Source organism: Girardinichthys multiradiatus, chromosome 3 (genome assembly GCF_021462225.1).
Source record: "Girardinichthys multiradiatus isolate DD_20200921_A chromosome 3, DD_fGirMul_XY1, whole genome shotgun sequence".
NCBI lineage: Eukaryota > Metazoa > Chordata > Actinopteri > Cyprinodontiformes > Goodeidae > Girardinichthys > Girardinichthys multiradiatus.
This window is the reverse complement of record NC_061796.1, coordinates 18513851-18534414: the sequence shown is the minus strand read 5'-3', so window position 1 is coordinate 18534414 and position 20564 is coordinate 18513851. Positions and strand designations below refer to the sequence as shown.

General features: G+C 39.5%; 1 protein-coding gene across 3 annotated transcripts in view; it reads right to left on the bottom strand.

Annotated features, from left to right (window-relative positions):
• usp45 (ubiquitin specific peptidase 45) overlaps positions 1–20564 on the bottom strand; it is a 47570-nt gene that overhangs the window by 15394 nt on the left and 11612 nt on the right. For 2 of the 3 annotated variants that reach the window (XM_047360780.1, XM_047360781.1), the window contains exons 6-9: positions 13394–13545; positions 11727–11822; positions 11305–11435; positions 1625–1712 (exon numbers count right to left, since the gene is read on the bottom strand). In XM_047360780.1, coding sequence (XP_047216736.1) covers positions 1625–1712; positions 11305–11435; positions 11727–11822; positions 13394–13545 — 467 coding nt within the window. The remainder of the gene's footprint in view (positions 1–1624; positions 1713–11304; positions 11436–11726; positions 11823–13393; positions 13546–20564) is intronic. The other variant, XM_047360782.1, reaches the window with a different exon arrangement.

The window sequence follows — 20564 nt, the reverse complement described above, 5'->3', positions numbered from 1 at the left end:
TTGCAGTGTTAATTTTTTTAAATAATACTTTTGATTCATTTTAACTGTGATTAAACCACTGTTGGTTTGCAAAGTAACAAAAGCCCCTTTAATTCTCCTCTGTTTTACATTTGATTATATTTGCTTGGAAAACAAATTGCTTCAACTGAAAAATATCCCACAATTTGGGTTTAAAATGCCACTGTACTTTAGCAGTAAAAATTTGTTTCTGAGTGGATGAATGGAGAAGCCCCCCCCCCACACCCTTTCTGCTTCCTTGATTGGATTGGTGGTGATTGTGTGTGTTTGTGTGTGCTGGAGGGGCTCTGGGTGACCCTCGAGCACAATAGAACGGCCCTGGAGCTCATTCAGCAGCTGTGGGTTTCCCAAGATCGCACAATGATGCTGGTAGTGCCACTTGCGAGTCCCCTAAGTGGCACAACTGTTGGCGTTCACAAGTTTGAATAGAAGCAGAGGGAGCCCAGCCTGTTGCCCCTCCTGGGCCTTAGGCTGACTACTAAACACACCCGCTAACTTCTCCTCCTTGGTTCACGTGGTCACTGGTGGGCCCTCCACAGAGATGCTGTGTGGTCTCCTAATTGCCTGTGAAGGGGTCGAGGGAGGGTGGGGGACCTCCATGTTTGCCAAAAATATGGGTGTTGAGAGAAAATTCGGTGATCATATCAAAAGCAAATTAAATATTGTTATACAAACACAAATATTCCACACACAAAAAAGTTATCCCAGAGGAATTTTAAAGTTCTTCCAATACGATTACTGCATTAAAACACTGTTCACATAAAGGGCTGATGTCACTGTACCAATAACTTCAAAAATCCACTTAATGTCTGCACAAACTCTGCAAGAACAGAACATTTGTTCCCTCTTCTAGGACGAAGTAGCATGTTCTTAGCTACTCCTCTGAGCAGAACTTTCTTCTTCAGTGATATCTGTTTAGTACTATCAAGAGGGCATGGTTAAAACACTGCCCTATGCCGTATCACTGAGTATCACCGTATCACTTATGAAGACTTTCCACTAGGTCTGGATGTGCGTTTCTTGTTTGACATTTGTTGTTGATACGGTGAGAAACAAACCAGTTTCTCTGATCTTGAAGAGTATGCGCCGGCCATAACTGAGAGGCACCTTAAATCAGGTCAAAGCTTTACAAAAACTGCAGATCAGACGTGTACCAAAGAAATTCTGATCAGTATATCTCAGTAAAAAACAAACCTCATCATCTGAGATTACAGCAATTTACATTCAAGTTCTGGATAATTTTGCTGCTATTAAAATCAGCAACCCCACAAATAATCTGCTACAAATTTCAAGAAGTGACCTTAAGAAACTATTAGCATTCTCTTGTGAACAGCTACCAATTCAGCTTAAATATATTTGAGTGTAAAACACAAGACTTTCCTTTACAGCTGCTGAGTTTATCTGTGAGTTCCACTACAAGATACAGAAGACAATTAAATCTTGGGTGTTCTGTGAGGCTTTGGGCTCATGCTAAAAGTACAGGGAATGCTTTGTCTAAACCTCAAGGCCTTTGCCATGAAAAACTTTAAACATCTGCAAACCTTGAAAGAACTTAGCACAAGATTCCTTGTTAAATTGATTCTTAATTTACTAACAGGAAACTTACTTTAGTCTCCTCTACTCTGATGGAGTCCAGTAAGTAGTGCAGAAGCTCCTGGCTGTCTTGCTGCTGGTATCCTTTGAAGCGTGGAGCTCTGCAACAAAACAAAACTATAAGACTGCATGGAAAAAGAAGAAGAACAGAGAAACAAAAAGAATAAAAGGACCGTCAAACAGCCCTATAGTGGAGGTGGAGGTGAATCTTTAACTTTTAATAAAAACTCAATTATTGGCAGACAACAAAACAAACACTTGAATGAAGTCAGAAAGAACTCCCTCACAACAAAAAACTGAAAACACAAGAAACACAAACAAAAGGTGAATGTATTGTGTTCAGTGAAGGGCTTTTCATTGCTGGGCAATATCGACGCTGGAAACAGCTCACAGTTTACACAGACAATGTACGCGTGTTAGAAACGGCAGGACAGACGATCAGGCAAATGAACTTCAGTGAAGGCTGCGCTGTTGTGTACAATATGAACTGGCACAACTCTGCATGAGGGATTTATATGGATATATCAAAAACAAAGTACGCCCTCTTTCAGTTTTATGGTTTCATGTATCTGAACATAATATCTGGAGCTTATTTGGTGCTAAAATGGTTCTAAAACCCAAGTTTAACCAAAGGTGCACAAAAACTGCTTCCACACAATATTTAGTATAAAGAGAAACCCCAAATGAAAAGTTTTGTGAAGCACTGGTGCCGGTTCTTTTTTACATATGGATTTTTGCCAGATACAAAATGTAGCTCTCAGATGGAGCACCTACACCAACCACATGTCAGGGCGACGTCTCATACCTGCTTTGACAACCAGTAGTTCAAGTGATGTTCTATTATCTATTCATGCTCCACTGCAAGGAAATGTGATTTTATGACTCTTAAACCTAATATCTACCAGCATTAGGTCATTTACAGTTGATTTAGTTTCATCAGAGGTCATAATTAGTCATATTTCATTAGAGTCGGGAGCTAAAAGTATCAAAGGCACAGCCAGGTTTTCAGAAAATGAATGTTAATTATACATTAGATATATGCATTTCTGTGATCATTTACTGCCAAAATTGATCAAAATACTGAGCTGCAAAGAAAAAGTATTGTAGTAAAATAGAATTGAATTTGTTTTTAGTACAGGTGTACGAAATGGTTTGTTTCTGATGCCAAATGAAAGGGATGAAATGGCAACACATGGGTATAAAACTGAGATGGGAAGGGGCAAAGACAGAACTGACCCAGAGCCGTAATAAACTAAGCACCATCCTCAACTGAATAGCTTGTAGAACCACCCTTATCAGCAGTAACCTATAGCAGCCGTTATCTCAATAACAATTAGTCACTCACATATGAAGGGGTTTGGTTCCCTCTTCTTTCCAGCATTATTTCTCAGCTGGCATGGCACAGCATCAGCCAAGCTGTAGCTGTCCACTGGCGACTCCACATCTGACTCTAGGATACTTTTGTATACAGAGGAGATCGTTGTGACTGCAAGGTACCCAGATCCTTGCAGTCTGCAAACCAAAAACAAATCATCACACCGCTACCACCAAGTCTGACAGTTTTCTCCAAACGTTGTGCTTTGCACACAACCAAACATTGTTTACTTTGGTCTCATCTGTCCAAAACGGATTTTTCCAGACGTCTTATGGATCATTCAGATGTAACTCAGTCAACCAGAGTCTTGTTGCCAAACCTTCCTCCTGGAAAATTGTCCCAGACAGCAACATTTGTTCAGTGTTTTGCACATCGGCGAACTTTATTATTTAATATACAACAAAGTTAGACCAGTAGATTACAAGATGTGTTTTGGATGTCATTTCATGGGTTGGGACATTTACTCTTAGGAAGACAGGCTACTCCTTAAATGTTTTTTAATTGATTAATTATTCTCACTGTGAAATAAAGTGCGAGTTGTATGAAAACAGCCTTATAACCATTCCCAGATTGACTAAAAACACTGCTGATGTCTTTCCTTCTTGGCATTGTTTCATCAGACAACTGTCCCCCAAATAAATCCAACTAATTTCCTTCACTGCATTTAGTATAATTACAGATCTGCAACCAACAATTTAATCATATCTTTAATTTCTAAGACTCTATGTTTAATAACCTACTTACAAAAGAAAAAACCATGTTAATTTTATTATTGGGAACCGCAGAAGTCTTCGCATGAACACAGGAGTAATACAATAAGGACTCACTATTCTATCACAAAGGGAGACAGGGGGTTCATTTCTTTGACATTTCATTAACAAAGCTAAAGTCAGCCTCCAACAGGGCTTTTAATGCAAAAAAAATTAGAGGGGAGGCTCTCCTTGGGCTCCACCCTGGCTGTCCATGGTGAAGCAGATGTGCAGACAGATGCCAGGGGCAGATGGGCAACCAAGACTGGAGCCATGGCAACCTGTTGGGCCGAGCCAGCCACATAACCAAAGACAGGTTGGTCGGGCCAGCATAACACACTCAGTAGGGGGATCAGTTATGATCAGAGATGCTATCAGACAAATGCCAAGGATGTTTTGATGTGTAACTACTCTAGCATTACTGGGGCTGACCTTATATCGACTTTTCATGCGCTAAACATAGAATTCTATTAACATTAAAAAACACAAATATTGTTTACGTTGTACCTGGACTAAAGTAAACTAAAAGATTATTGGTGGAAAGCCCAGAGAAGGTCAATGTGACCCTAACACTGTGACTACAACTCACATGATTCCAAACTTTTCAGCCATTTTCTGCAAGAACAATGAAGGTGGCTGGTGAAAGGATGAAGATGAGTTCTAACTGATGACATTCATGTAGTAATTCTAAATGTAGCGAAAAAAAGAGAAGAAGTAACCGCTTGGTCTAAAGCAGAACATAGAGAGAAATATAATGCAAGCTTGATCACAAATAAATGAGTGGGGGTAAAGGATGAGGAGACGGAATGAGATGCAGAGGAAATGAAACGCATTGTTGGGATCAGTGGGAATGAGGAGGTCTGGAAGCTCATCCCAGTGGAGGGAAGCAGAAGGGCCCTGTAGCGCTGCTCTCAATCTGGCCAATGCAAACAGCTGCGGTGCTAACACAATTAATAGCCGGATGAGTTAGTACCAGACACAAGGCCACACAAGCCCCCCCCCATTCCACACACACACACACACCCAGAACACATACAAGCGACACAATGACACACACTTCGCACAATACTGTAACCCTTCACTCAAATAGCCATATTACGCAGAGCTGAGCCAGAAAGGTCTACAATATATTTATACTACAAAGAAAAGCAAATGTGTTCAAACTATAGGCTGGTGTTACAAATCTTTATAATAAAGTATTACAAATATTCAATAGTCTGTATTTAGTGCCAAACAGCTACCTAAACCACAATTATATTCTGTTAGCTGATTGATACATGTAACGTAAGATTTATAGAAAAATAGTGAAAAATGTTTTGTACAATAGATGCTGAGAAAAGGATTGGTGACCAAAATTGGCCAGTTTTACAAAAACTAAAAATCAAATTCTTTTTCCACCCAATCAGTGAATGCACCACACCTGGGATAGGTTAACAGGTTGCTCCAATAACTACTCTCTCTCAGTTATATTCAGTATCAGTGAGGTGTATGAAGTAAGTCAGGAAGCTCAAAAAGGTTTAGAAGCCTCTGGCATGGAAACTCCCTTTTCATGTCAGAGGGATTTCAGCTTTTCCTTTAGGATGCCCCTAGTAAATAGAGGCTGACTTCAGCAAATAACAGGAAGCTGATCGTATTACCCCAAATTAGTCAAATTCTATCTGTCATAGATCTAAGAGGAGGCTTTTTAAACTCTGGCAGCTAATGTAAATGTCTACTTTACATTAACCTTGCTAATTGTGCTAATTATACCAAACATAAAAAGACTGTTTAAAATCTGAACTGTGTGATCATTTTGTCTTTGCTTTGAAATATTAGGGAAGTCCTGTTTAACTGCAGAACTGTGTAAAACTGACTGCTCACTCACACACAGGCACACAGTGGGACATCCCCTCTGGTCCCAATGTACATAATCACTGCTTACTGAAAGACTTCTTCAGGATACTGAACTGTTACGATGAATGAATGAATGATTTAACTCTAAAGTAACAATAAATCATAGGTTTGTATTTTCTTTATATGAACTACATTTTGAGGAGTTCAAAAATAAAAAAATAAAGGAAAATAAAGAAAGTATTGGAATGAAATAGTCTGTCTTGTAAATGAGTTATCAAGATTTTCTATAATACTTCTTCATTGGGTTTTATTTGTCTTATTGGGATTTAAATTAATCTGTCCCATAACCTGAAAAATTCTGCTGTACTTGTAGGTTTTCAGTGAAGCAAAGAGAAGCAGTGTTGTGTTATTCTAGAAAAACTTGCTTTATTTCACTATAAAAATGCAATTGTTATGATTCTTAAATTTGAGTTCATACAGAAAATGGAAAACGGCATTTTGTGATTACGGTTGTTAAAATGAAATTTAAATCAGTCAATGTTGGTACTGGTTTGTTAGACTTCTACATAAATGGGGGTCGATAATCAGTCACGAACCCTCTAATTGGTGCTTCTCTATTATTGTTTTGAGATGCAGTACCACAATCCATGCAATGTTGTAAAATTTCAGATAGATTTTCAAAGGAATTGTTTTTTTTTAAATTTCCAAATTATCTAAAAAAGGGTTTTTCAGCTGCATTATCTATAGTTTAAAAGACTGACCATGACAACAAACACCTTACAGTTGATACAAATAAATGTATATCTACAACTCCGGTCTTACATATTCTGCTAAGAAGATATTCACAATCTAACACTTTTATAATTGAATAAAGTGTGTGAATATCTGGTTTCTTAAAAGTATGTGCCCTGGGATGTGTGCATGAGTGTTCATGAGACTTGCATGATGGAATTCATTGTTGTTCTCTGCTATTTCTATCAGGGATGAAAGGCTTCTCACAAAGCTTATTTCTCAAAACTATTTGAATGATGTGGGTATGCGGACTTTTATCCACAATAGATGAGAAGAGAAGGGAGCCTGCGTACTTTCCATGCTTGCAACACATTAAAATAAGTGTCCACTGGCTATTCTGAAATTGAAGAAGAAGATTTAGATGAATATCTATGGAGTTAATTCTGTGCAGCTTACATATTGCAGATGCATGGAGTGTAAATCCAGATACAGACATGCATTCAAAGCAGTATTATTAAAAATTAAAAAGATTTCTTTAGACCATGAGATTGGTGGAACCCAGGTGGATTTACATTCGTATTTGAAACCTTATTAGGCTTTATTCTTTTCTATAGCTCACCATTAACTACTAGCTGGCTGCTGACTAGCTTTGGAGTACACTGGGTACAAGCTGGGACCCTCCCTGGCACCAGATAGAGTGTGGTGCTGACCATCCGACACACACAGCTTGGCACCGGTCCAGGCAAAGACCAGAGCCCATGCTCTGGCAGAAGGACGAGGAAGAAGGCTGTAGGGAACTCAGCTGGTTGGGGTCAAATCCAAGTGAACCCATGCGCAAACCCACACACACACACACACACACACACGAAACCAAGAAGGGCTCCACTGCACAAAAACACTCAAACAGTTCTCCACCAGAGCCAGAGAGCATTATTAACCTGCATCGCATACACTGAGAAAGATGGTGAAAGAGAAATGGTAAAGAGATGTCAGTCCCCACAGGTCAAGTGCACACCCAACCTTCTTTGAAAGGGAAGACCCTGCAGCAGCAGCTCAAGATGGTTGCATTTACAGCGTGTTGCTGTCATATAGGTCACTGCCATGAAGAAAGATGTTCTTGACCCTGAACATTTTAATTTAAAACTATAGACCTGAAAGAATGTAGACAAGCTGCTCAGCAGGAAAATCTTCACATCAAACTATTTTATATGTGAGACACAGCTCCGAGCAGCAAGGACGCACAGTGTCACCGCCACTCTACGTATTCCCCTTCTTCATCCCTTGTTTGGTTTAATGGGCATATATACCACCTTCTTTTCTTTTGTTTTTCCAAAGCTACAAGGCAAATTAGCTGCTCCTTCTCGTCCGATGACGCCATGGCAGAAAGTGTAGGGAATGCAGGAATCTGTCACCATAAATCTAGGAAATGGGTATTCTCGACTATGAAAACCTCCAACGTCCGCGGACAGTTTGCACAGACTATTCCGTGGTGCTCACAGTACACTTGACTCTGTGGGAGCCTTTCGTCCGAACACCATGGCTGTCCATATGATTTTACAACTGGAAATATTCTAAGCAGCATCATTTGTCTTTCTTTGTATGCCAGGAAAATGTGTGGAAGCCTCCTTTTAGGCAGCTGACTGGCAGTGTGAAGCAACAGGTGGGGAAGGGGCGGAACTGATCTACTCTCTCTCTGGCACTTTGTCTGACAACTCTCAAAAATGACCGTAATACTGGTATGATAGAAAACTAGGGCTGCACGATATTATTCTTTTCTTTTACTCAATATCTATTCTTTCACCATTACAATGTCCTCACCATTCTTATTCTAATTCTAAAACTGGTCCACCTGACCAAATAAATCATCGGCACACGTCCTCAATGATTTACACTAGAAAAATAACAGCCTACAAAAATGCCGCATCCAAAAATTCCTTTATGATTGAGATATTGCACACATTGATAGTGCGATGACGGTTTAAGATATTGTGCAGCTTTATTGCACTTTTAAAAACCTTAATATACCTTAATGCCGGCAATTAGCCCATTTCTAAACAGAACGCAATAATTTTAGAGCATTTAATCAATAAATTCTCGTTCTATTCTAAAACAAACAGGCATAAGTAAACCATTCTTTATAAATGTCAGCTTATTTCACTTTAGGGCTGCACAATATCAGAAAATCATATGATAGAAATACCATTATTGGATATTAGGATGATGATATCATTTCCAATAAACATTTTCCACCCTGCTCTTACTCATCTGTCATTACGATGCTTGAAACCTTTCTTCTACCATCAGTATCTGGTGCCTCCAATATGTAAAACGTAAGCTTTAATCAGCTGTGAAAATCAATAAAAAAAAAAGTTTAAGTGAACATTTTTAGAAAATTTGTGTCTACCCTGGTCCAGCACTGATTGAGATGGATTTTGGATCAGGCAACATGGTGCATCAAGTAAAAAAAAAAAAAAACAACCTTTGTTTATCCACCATAGATTTGCAAACACCTTCAAGGATTTCTGCTTAAAAGAATAAACCTGTGAGCTGCAACATTTGTAAAATCCTAAATGGGATTTTACAAAGAGAAAACCACCATTTCAAAACAGAAACAACGTTCACCGCCATTCCTTGCGCTTATTTAATGATCTGACACTGATGTTTTGCTGTGAAACAAATGAAGCAATCTGGATACTATACATTTGCTTTTCGAGCTCGGTTCAATAGGGACCTCTGTTTGGAACAGGGAGGTATTCCCACTAAAATAACAAGGTCACATTGAAAAATTCCATTGAAATTCTGGCACAAGGTGCCAGGACCTGCATCACCGAGTACAAATAAACACTGCAGGTTTTCTGGTTCTTTCATGGTGCTTTGTCTGGAAACTTATTAAACTAAGGAATTTTCAAAATTGGTTCAGTTTAGATACATGTACATAGTTGCACAGTATACAGGTGAAACTTTGTTTTTTTATTTCCACACCAATTTGGAGAAAAATAAATATTTCTCAGTAAATACTAGAAAATCCAGAGTTCCTTAAATACTTGATGTTTGGAAGCAGACAGCAGTAATTTTTTATAGTTTCAATTAAAGTAGACATAATGTCTAACTGGATAATGGGTGTGAAGGCTTAAAACCATATCTCTCTTCACAAATTCATGTCAGTGGAATTGATGAGCCCAATTTGAAATTAAACGAATGAGTGCATAAAGGTGTGGGCATTGTGTGTTGTCTGAATGCACAATTGCCTGCATGTGTGTTGCAGCCCGAGATGGTGCCAGGTGAGGTGGCAGTCCACACTCACAACACAAAAGCACACAGCGGCCTGTCTGATGACAGCTAGGTACCAGAATAACTGTCAAAGCCACACCAGAGATGGACTCACTCATCCAACATTAAATGTCCTGCTTACCCACCTGCACTACTAAACAGTGCAAGACCCGCCACAGACACACAGGAAAGCTGGACCCAACCGGCAGTGCACCACACTCTGACAGGAAGTCACTCAACCACGTATTCATACTGTTCATAAAAGAGAACATTGGCGTTTAGCTCACAGAAGCAAGGCTTTGGGCCTGCAAGTCACACAGTGTGTTTGACCTTGATCCAGATCAAATATGACACAGGTGGCAAATAGCAGGCAGCCAACAATCAGCTAGCTGCTGGCTGGACATTTATTAAGGTACAGTGTGTGTTGTTCATTGGAAGGATGGAGAATCATAAAGGTACACTGCTGGGACCAGGTGTTACCTGGTTAAAATGTTCAGCACTGCAGAAATGGGAAGAAATCAGGTGAAAGCAATGGCTGCTGAGCTATAAACTGCTGTCGCTGTGAAGGATAGACTAAGATCCAAACAATTACAATAGAGTCTGATGACTTCACCAGCCCTGAAACAGTGGCCAGGGGAGGCAAGGCTAGATGCTTAAATATGCATAACATGTTAATATGTTATAAATGAAATTCATAATTATTTATTTTATAACCTTTCAAGAGACCCCGCTGCTCTGAAATGAGAAGTTGATGCGTGATTTTAAAACCTTATGTCTAAGAAATTTGCGACCTCAATAGCCCCTTTTCCACCGAACGTCATACGATTTTAATAACTGGGATTTTTTTTTTTACCTGGGTATAAGGAATCCTTGTTAATTTGTGTGTTTTCTGCCTCCACTTCTCTAAAATGCAGCATAGAATCTATTTAAATCAGCCTATTGACATGTGGGTAAACTGTGAAGAAAACTGCCCTATAACTCCGGTCCAGCGGGTGGCGGTAATAAGAAACCACAGGCCAAACAAGCAAAGCCTGACCGGGAAGCTTGTGCCATTTGTTCATAAAACATGATGGAGAATGAAGATTCTCCATCACAAAAAGTAAGCTTCAGTTGACTCGCGTATAAAGTAGAAAACAACAACACAGGTCTTAAATATGGTGGGTGAGCAGAAAGGCTCCACCAATCAACCTTCAATCGCTGCTCAGCACATAACCCCACCCAGGTTAATCTGAAGGTCCTACCCCGAGACATGGACTTTTTACCCAGGAAAGTGTGGACCTAGCAAATCCAAATGACTCGGGTAATATTGTGTCAAAAAGCGTGAAGACTTTAAAAATCCCAGAAAATGGAAAAAGTCCCTGCAATGGAAAAAGAGCTACTGGTGGCTTTACAGCAGCCCCAGCAGGTCATATAACTTCCAATATTAACTGCTCTATGATAACTGATACATTTAGCTTCTAAGAAACCAAATTTTTGTTCTTTAACATTGAACAGATAAAGAAAATTAACCATTTGTGCGTTTGTGAACAAACAAACAAACCATTTGTGCCTACAAACGGAAAATATTTACTTTGCTGTTCCTGCTTTCTTGAGAGCCTCACATGTGTTGCAAAGCTTTGAGCTGAAGAAAACATTTAGTTTTCACACATTATGGGAAAAAAAAGGTGTGTGGTGAGGATCGCTATGGTCAGGAGCGAAAACCAGAAAATTCTGATATAAAGGGTTAGACCGTACTTCTGGCAGAGCTGGTTGAAGAGGACTTTTGGATTGACGGGGCCTTTCCCTGGCTCCTTCATGCTCTGCAAGAAGTGAATCATGGCTGCAGTCAGCGGGTCAGGACTGGACAGAATCACTGTCAGCGGACTCTGGAATACAAATCAAATCCAAACTAATTACTTAACAAAGTTTGAGTGAAAATTTAAGTTATCAGATCAAAAATCTGTATCTTTAATAAAGTTCTAAGTAGTAATACACAGCTATTTTTGTGAATATATTAGAATTAATCTTTCATTTCACCACATTTAAAAGCAGATATATAATTTTAATGCAATAAAAAAACATTAAATATTAAATTGTAATAACTGAAATAAAAGAAAAGAATGATCAGATTTATCATTTGTCTCATCAAAAGGAGAAGAAGTCACAGCAAAGTGTACCAGGTTTGTCTCGACAGACGGACAGATCTTCAGCTTGTATCCTTTCTCCTTCACTTCCTGGATGAGGTCAATGAGCATGTGCGTCTGGGACAGGTTCTGTTAAATAAATAAAAAACATATTTGGGTGATTTAATTTATCTAAAAGTTGTATGCCACTGACTCGTTGAATCATCACATATACAGATTTTCAATAGTATTAAGGTCGAACTTTAAAAGACTGCCACCAAATTGATGATGTTTTCATCGTGTTTAACACAGACAGACACTGAGAAATGGGCTAGGAACCAGCATCAGGCAATTTTCAGTTTTATCAGCCCTGATCGGTGGCCGCCAGTCGCAAACTCAAAGATCGAATCTTTTCAAGGTAAATGACACCCAAGGGCTACCAGCAACACTCTTCAGTGTGGATGTTGGCTTTGATTCTACTCACAGCAGCAAGGATTAAAATATTTTAAACACAGTGTATTATTGTTCCTGAGGGGAAATAAATCTGAATTAGCTGAAACTGGTATTGCCAGAAAAACTGAAAGTTGGAAATTGGCTACAAACCTCTGTTGGTTGCATCTCTAATTTATTACCGTGAATGTTCCTTGAGCCATACTAAAATACCGTGTATAACACCTCTGCCATTTGCTATGTCCATTTATGCAGCATTTGGAAGCTTCTGGTGAGCTTATTATTCTAAAAGTGCTTTTCATAAAAGGCTTTCAAAAGTTATCTATACTCTGTAATGTTTCTCCTCATAGAACAATCCTTGGTGAGCATTTGGCCTGAAACAATTGTTGCCACTTCTTGTTATAGAGGTGCTTTCTCCCTTTTCTTTCAACGGATATTTGTTTAGTCACCTCCTGCCAATAAACACTGTTGCTATGGAAAACACACAATGAAGCTGGGACTGTGAATGTAGACACTGCTAATCCCCTGACAATTATGTGTTTTCACCAAAAAGATTGCAATTTTCAAGGGGACAATACAAACAGGCAGTGAGAGAGAGGGAGAAGCATGTAAAGCGTGCTCACTCGAATTTCAATCAACCGGCGAGACCCTGAGGGTGATTAACAAAATGGCTGAAAAAAACAGCTTCATTGTTGCAGAGGCATGTCAGTTTGCAGTCACCATGACATGACCAGAGAAAGACTGAGGAGGCTTTATAGCTGTGCTGTTGTCAACACGCTCTGCACCAACTGAGCGCCACTCACAAGGTGACTGTTTCCAAGCCAGCGCTGCATGAACTGCTGCCCTTCATTTTACTACACAACATGTATACACTCAGTTATTCTAAGACTGTACTACTGACCAGCCTCATAAATAGAACCTCTTGATGAGTGTGTACACATTTGACAGATATGCATATTTACTGCTGTGGCAGAATGGAAATCCTTAAGCTTCATTAGGCAAACAGTCTCTGCAAATGAAACAATAACTTGTGGGCAGGTTGTTTGCGACATGAGCTTCACTTTATCGTGCGACTCTGCTTCCGATTTATAAAAACATTCATACCAGCTTATATCATAATAATAATACAATAGACAGAAGTAAAAACCAATGATGGCATTGTGGCAATGCCCAATTTTTAAATGATCGTTCTCTGCTCTAATTTTAGACATTCACATCTTTTTCTAGTAGAACCTTTTTGCAGAAGTAAAAATAATAGTTTAAATACCAACCTGCATAACAGCATTAAAGAAGCAGGTGTTACCAAGGTTAAGTATTCCTTTCACAGGGACCAAGGTGCTGTTGATGGCTGGACTCTTTCCTCTTTGTGCTTCAGTGTACTCCGACGGTTCCTCTCGCAGCTTGATGATCTTGGGTGATGCTGCTGATACACACACAAAAACATACAGATATTTAGTTTAGACTCAAGCATTCAAGCACATGAACAATGGTTACATGGTAAGCACGGGGTGGTTACCAGCATAAAGGTATAGAAAGGTAGAAAAAATTGTTCAAAACTGCAAAAGTTTTCCATCATGTGTTTCTTTAGGTTTAAAGTCCTCTTAATGGGATGCCAGACGAAAATGGCATTTTCTTCTACCTGTAAAGATCAGAGGTTGGACATTATTTTCCTCAGAGGAGAGGCAACTGTGACTGTCGTGGCCTGGACCCTTGGCACTAAACACAACCTTTCCAACTGCATCGTTAAAACTGTAATTTTAAAAATAAACAGTAGTTTTCTCTTTTTCTGGCAACAGTAGACAAACTGAACAATAAAATGCAACCCACCATACCGATAACTGAGACCTTATATGGTCTCTTCATTTTGTCCTCCACCTGTGTGCTCTTTAATGGACTGCCACAGAACTATTATGCAAACGTTTTTCAACATTTTTAAAGAATTACATTGTTACCTTTAGTCATCACAATACACAATAAACATTCATAAACTGTCTGAATTTTTAACTTCTCAAATGCCAGTTTTAGGGGTTTTTAATTTTCTTTTCCCACCTGGTGTTCGCAAATTGAAATAATTTGGGGTGAGCTATTATTCAAGCAGAGTCAATGTCAAATATTGTCAGCAACCTTTCATTTTCTATTTATTATAGTGTTTGCGAAAATGTCTGAACATAGTAGAAAACAATAAAATCTGTATTTTTTTCTAAATCGTTTTTGAAACGATCCCATTTTTGTCTCAATGTGGACAGGGCCTTAGGTTAAATTGCATATTAAAGACTAGTTAAAAATACACACCCTTGCCACATGTTATTCCATTTGCATCAACACAGCCAGAGTGACGCAAAGAAAGAGCACAGAACTCTAAAAAACATTTGGCTTTTACAAAAACAAATGTCAAAAATAAGCAAGGATTCATATTTCACCGTGTGTTTAGTGTTATCATTTAAATTCCAGTCTGACCATTTTCCACAAACTGAGAACACCATTTTAGATTTTTAGTTGGAACTGAAACTTTTTATCATATCACTTATCTCAGTCTATGCCTCCCCTACCCCATATATTACTGCACATTGACAGTCAGCTGGCTGAAATAATTCTACTAGACTTTTCCTTTGCTTACAGGAAGGCAAATTCATCTGGTTGTTAATTTTTCTGGTCTCTGAAAACGTGAACAGTCATGGTAAGTAAGGAGGGTTAGCCATCACAGAAAACGTGTGGTTTTAAATGCTACACTTTGCAAGTTTCAAGATGCATGTCTATTAAGTGCAAAAAACTGAGTGGGTGTTTATACGAATAAATGTTATACAATCATAAATATAAAACAGAAATTGATGTGATTTTTTAGTAGCAGTAGGAATAACTGTAGCTTTTCTGTTTTAGGTAAAACCAATTAAATCTTGTTAAACATTTCTGCTAAAGGATTTGTCAATATAACAAAACATTGAGTTTTGTTTTTTTAATTAAGGTCACATTATAAAACAAAACTGGAGTCAAAAACATGAGGATGCAAATGAGAAAGTGTGTGTTTGGAGATTGTGAACACAGGTTAACGTTGCATATAGAAAAAGATGCCTGTTTCTTGCTTACTGGGATTGTGGCAGAATAATGAAAAAGTGTGCTCAGACTTGACTTGAGAATTGGGTTGGGAGCAGGGTGCCTGGATGGCAGCTGGAAGGAGAGCTGGGTCATTTGGGAAGGCAGATGACAGCTGTTGAAGTTTCTGCTGGTTAGTGAGGGCGCGGTGGGGGCTGGGGCTGCAGAACTCTCTCTCCAGAGCCAGCTGTTACTCCTGATCACCAATGAAAACGAACCTTCGGCAGAAACTACGACACAGATGGTCAGAGTCTAACAGTGCACAGAGCAAGGGACAAACTAGAGCAGATCCTGCAGCTGTGTGAGCTGATCTTGGAACAGAAGTTAACAGGGAGGTTAACATATGACTTCATGACAGTAACACGTGTTAGCAGATCCTGATGTTCTAATTAGTGGCTGAGACAAAACTGTTTCTGATTTATTACTTTAGGTTTCAGGAAGTAGATGTGACAAGTGTTGGCAGTACACAATGACTGTGCTGCTTTCAAGGTCTAAGACAATTGGTGGCTCAGAACCAATCATCTACCTGCTTTACCCATGAGGCAAGTTCTCACAAACAACCAGGTGGGATGGCTTCAGCTATAGCAAAGAAATGCTAAAGGCATGGAAAAAAAATGCTACTTTATTAAAACTTGTAATCTAGCTTGAGAAAGTTCAAGCAATATTAGAAAATCTTCTGAATGTTCTGCTACAAGTTAAGCACCTTATCTGGCTGATCAAACTGAAATTTTGGGCTTAAGAATCAATTTAGGGTGTATTTCTATGTTCGATGAGGACACACACAAAAAAAAAAAAAAATAGCATCAAGATATTAAGCTAAACAAATACAGTAAAACGTTTCATAAATCTGCCTTTTTGTCTAATATATCTACAAAATGTGACAACACATTTTGGCTGACATTATTTCAGATCAGTGAGAGTCAAATTCTGCTTGTTTTGTTACATTGTTAAATAATTCAGTTCAATACAGTGCAGATGAAGCTTTAATTCATCACTGTCATATTTACAGGTCCTTCTCAAAATATTACCATATTGTGATAAAGTTCATTATTTTCCATAATGTAATGATGAAAATTTAACATTCATATATTTTAGATTCATTGCACACTAACTGAAATATTTCAGGTCTTTTATTGTCTTAATACGGATGATTTTGGCATACAGCTCATGAAAACCCAAAATTCCTATCTCACAAAATTAGCATATCATTAAAAGGGTCTCTAAACGAGCTATGAACCTAATCATCTGTATCAACGAGTTAACTCTAAACACCTGCAAAAGATTCTTGAGGCCTTTAAAACTCCCAGCCTGGTTCATCACTCAAAACCCCAATCATGGGTAAGACTGCCGACCTGACTGCTGTCCAGAAGGCCACTATTGACATCCTCAAGCAAGAGGGTAAGACACAGAAAGACATTTCTGAACAAATAGGCTGTTCCCAGAGTGCTGTATCAAGGCATCTCAGTGGGAAGTCTGTGGGAAGGAAAAAGTGTAGCAGAAAACGCTGCACAACGAGAAGAGGTGACCGGACCCTGAGGAAGATTGTGGAGAAGGGCCGATTCCAGACCTTGGGGGACCTGCGGAAGCAGTGGACTGAGTCTGGAGTAGATACATCCAGAGCCACCGTGCACAGGCGTGTGCAGGAAATGGGCTACAGGTGCCGCATTCCCCAGGTCAAGCCACTTTTGAACCAGAAACAGCAGCAGAAGCGCCTGACCTGGGCTACAGAGAAGCAGCACTGGACTGTTGCTCAGTGGTCCAAAGTACTTTTTTCGGATGAAAGCAAATTCTGCATGTCATTCGGAAATCAAGGTGCCAGAGTCTGGAGGAAGACTGGGGAGAAGGAAATGCCAAAATGCCAGAAGTCCAGTGTCAAGTACCCACAGTCAGTGATGGTCTGGGGTGCCGTGTCAGCTGCTGGTGTTGGTCCACTGTGTTTTATCAAGGGCAGGGTCAATGCAGCTAGCTATCAGGAGATTTTGGAGCACTTCATGCTTCCATCTGCTGAAAAGCTTTATGGAGATGAAGATTTCATTTTTCAGCACGACCTGGCACCTGCTCACAGTGTCAAAACCACTGGTAAATGGTTTACTGACCATGGTATCACTGTGCTCAATTGGCCTGCCAACTCTCCTGACCTGAACCCCATAGAGAATCTGTGGGATATTGTGAAGAGAACGTTGAGAGACTCAAGACCCAACACTCTGGATGAGCTAAAGGCCGCTATCGAAGCATCCTGGGCCTCCATAAGACCTCAGCAGTGCCACAGGCTGATTGCCTCCATGCCACGCCACATTGAAGCAGTCATTTCTGCCAAAGGATTCCCGACCAAGTATTAAGTGCATAACTGTACATGATTATTTGAAGGTTGACGTTTTTTGTATTAAAAACACTTTTCTTTTTTTGGTCGGATGAAATATGCTAATTTTGTGAGATAGGAATTTTGGGTTTTCATGAGCTGTATGCCAAAATCATCCGTATTAAGACAATAAAAGACCTGAAATATTTCAGTTAGTGTGCAATGAATCTAAAATATATGAATGTTACATTTTCATCATGACATTATGGAAAATAATGAACTTTATCACAATATGCTAATATTTTGAGAAGGACCTGTAGGTTTGTCAATAGGCAGAAGCAGAACGTTTCCTCAATCTAAACCTAAAACTAATAAGTTCCACCTCACCTTTCAACTACAGGTCCATGCTGAACTATTCACATCATGTTTTTAGGATTGACAATCTGACAAGTGGGATGTGCGCATGTATCATGCTCGCTTTACTCTGACACCCCTACATAAAATATAGTTCCACCTACTGCCTTTCTTAAGTCACCTAATTATTTAACAACTGTGTGCAACGCACACCTGTCCGTAATATAATGTCAGTATAAATCCAGCGGTCCTATGAAGGGCTCAGAGATTTGTTACAGAACATTAGTGAACAAACAGCCTCATGAAGAACAAGGAATCAGACAGGTAATGAAGAAAGATTTGGAGATGTTTAAGGCAGGGTTCGATTATAAAACAATTTCCCCACATTGCACCTGTCATCATCTGAAAACGAAGAGGCGCAGCACAACTGCAAATATGCCAAGACATAGTCGGCTCAGTGGAGGGAAGAATAATCAGAGAAATGGCCAAGAGACCCATGGTAACTCTGGAGGAGCTGCAGAGATGCAGAAATAAGAAGGGGCAATCTGTTAGTTCTGCACTTCACTCCCCACCTTTATGGAAGCAAGGCCAGAAAAGGCCTCTTTAGCAGTTTGCCAACAGCCATGTAGGTGAAACAGCAAACATGTGGAAGAAGGTTAGACTGCAGCTGTTGGGAGGAAAACGGTCAGTGCATGACCCTCAACAACTAGTCCCAATGGTAAAACATGGTAGTGACAGCACCATGCTGTCAGGATGCTGTTACGGCCCCAAAAAAAAGGTAACAACATATTTAATGAGGACATGGAGACAAAATACGGATTCAAACATTCTGTTTCTGTGTTTCTTTGATTTTCTTGAAATCGCACGGACTGGGACTTTTAACTGCTGTTTCCTAAAAAAGAAAGATGGACCTGATGAGCCAGCTAAACAGAATCAACAGGTGCGGCAGAGGGCCAACCCTATACAGGGCCGTCGAAGCCACTACCAACACCGAACTAAGAAAAAAAGAAATCCCAAAAGAAAAGAAAAGCAAAAACAGGACAACCGGTCCCATCAGGCCAAAATCAGAACAAAAGGCTAAAGCTACCAACAAAAGCTACCGCATGGCAAGATGCTGCTGCGGCCTGCAGTACTGACAACCAGCTGGGAGCGCGCACATGCGAGGTGCGCCCCAGCAGCGGAAGAAAGAACGCAAACGAGAGAGAGAAATGGACAGACAGAGCGCTCAAAGTCCAGCCTATTTATAGGCTGGCGAAGACAAACGCCGTACTTAGAAAGCACGCAAACAATTATTTAACCAACACTAAACAAAAACACTAAGACTTAAGCCAAAAATACAAAAGAAAAAATTTAAACAATAATAATGATAATAATAATAATAATGTGCCCAGAGCACATAACAATGCTTTTCTTCAGCCCAGATTAGAGTTGATGAGAGGATGAATGAAGGTAAAAACTGGAAACTCCTGTAATTTACCTTAAATCAGGACAACTACTCTAAGCATACAGTAAGAGCAACAATGGATAATTTAAATCAGAGTGAATGCATACCTGTTAAAATGAGCCAACAAAGTCCAGACCCAAATCCAGTTGAGAACCTGTGGTGAGACCTAAGACCAGCAGCTAACATAACCTTTCTTACCAATCTGACTGAGTTGAGCATTTTTGAATGAGCAAAGATGAACGAGCAAAAATCCGCAGATGTGTAAGGCTGGATGAGAAATACACTAAAAGACCTGTAGCTGTAACTGCAGTGAAATGTGGGTTTACGAAGCAATAACTGTATCCATAATCCACATATCCATCCACTAATGACACACATTTCAAAATATATTAGAAAAAAAAAATCACAGATGCCGGTTCTTATGGTTGGGTTCAACAACAAAGCCCAAGCATTTCCATAAGTCGAAAGAGGAGATGTAACCAAACTATTTTTGTCTGAACCAATTATTTTACTCAACAGTTAGACAACCTTCACTGCAGTCCAGGTCAACATGCTTTTACTGCATTAATATAGAACATGAAAATATAACAAAAAATCATAAATGTTACATACTGTTAAAAACTGTGACTTGTTAAAGAAAATTTCCCTCTGGTTTAACAATGACAGATACAAATGTTTCATTAAAGTAAACGGTAAATGGCCTGCTCTTGTAGAGCGCTTTATCCCCAGAGGCCCCAAAGCACTTTACACTGCAATCAGTCATACACACATTCATACACAAATTCACACACTGACAGTGGTGAGCTACATTGTAGCCACAGCTGCTTTGGGACACACTGACAGAGGAGAAGCTGCCATACAATCGCCACCACCGAACTCTGCGACCACCATCAGCAGGCAAGGAGGATGAAGTGTCTTGCCAAAGGACTTAACAACTGAGACAGACAGAGCAGGGGTTCGAACCGGCAACCCACTGGTTACAGGACGAACTTCACTACTGCCGCCACTGTCACCCCAAGTATTCAATGGTTTGTGCTGCATACTAAAAAGAAAACTTGAAATGATTCTGTAGAGAGAAGAGAATAATAAAAAAAGGCAGTATTCAGAAAATGGGCAAATTCCCATTTTGTTCTGAAGAAAAGAAAAGATGACTTCTTTAAGAAACCACAAAAAAAAACAACTATTTGCAGTCTTGTTTTCAGAAACAGATGCCTCAACTTTTACCGAATATTGTTCAGAGCGGATGAGAAAGAAT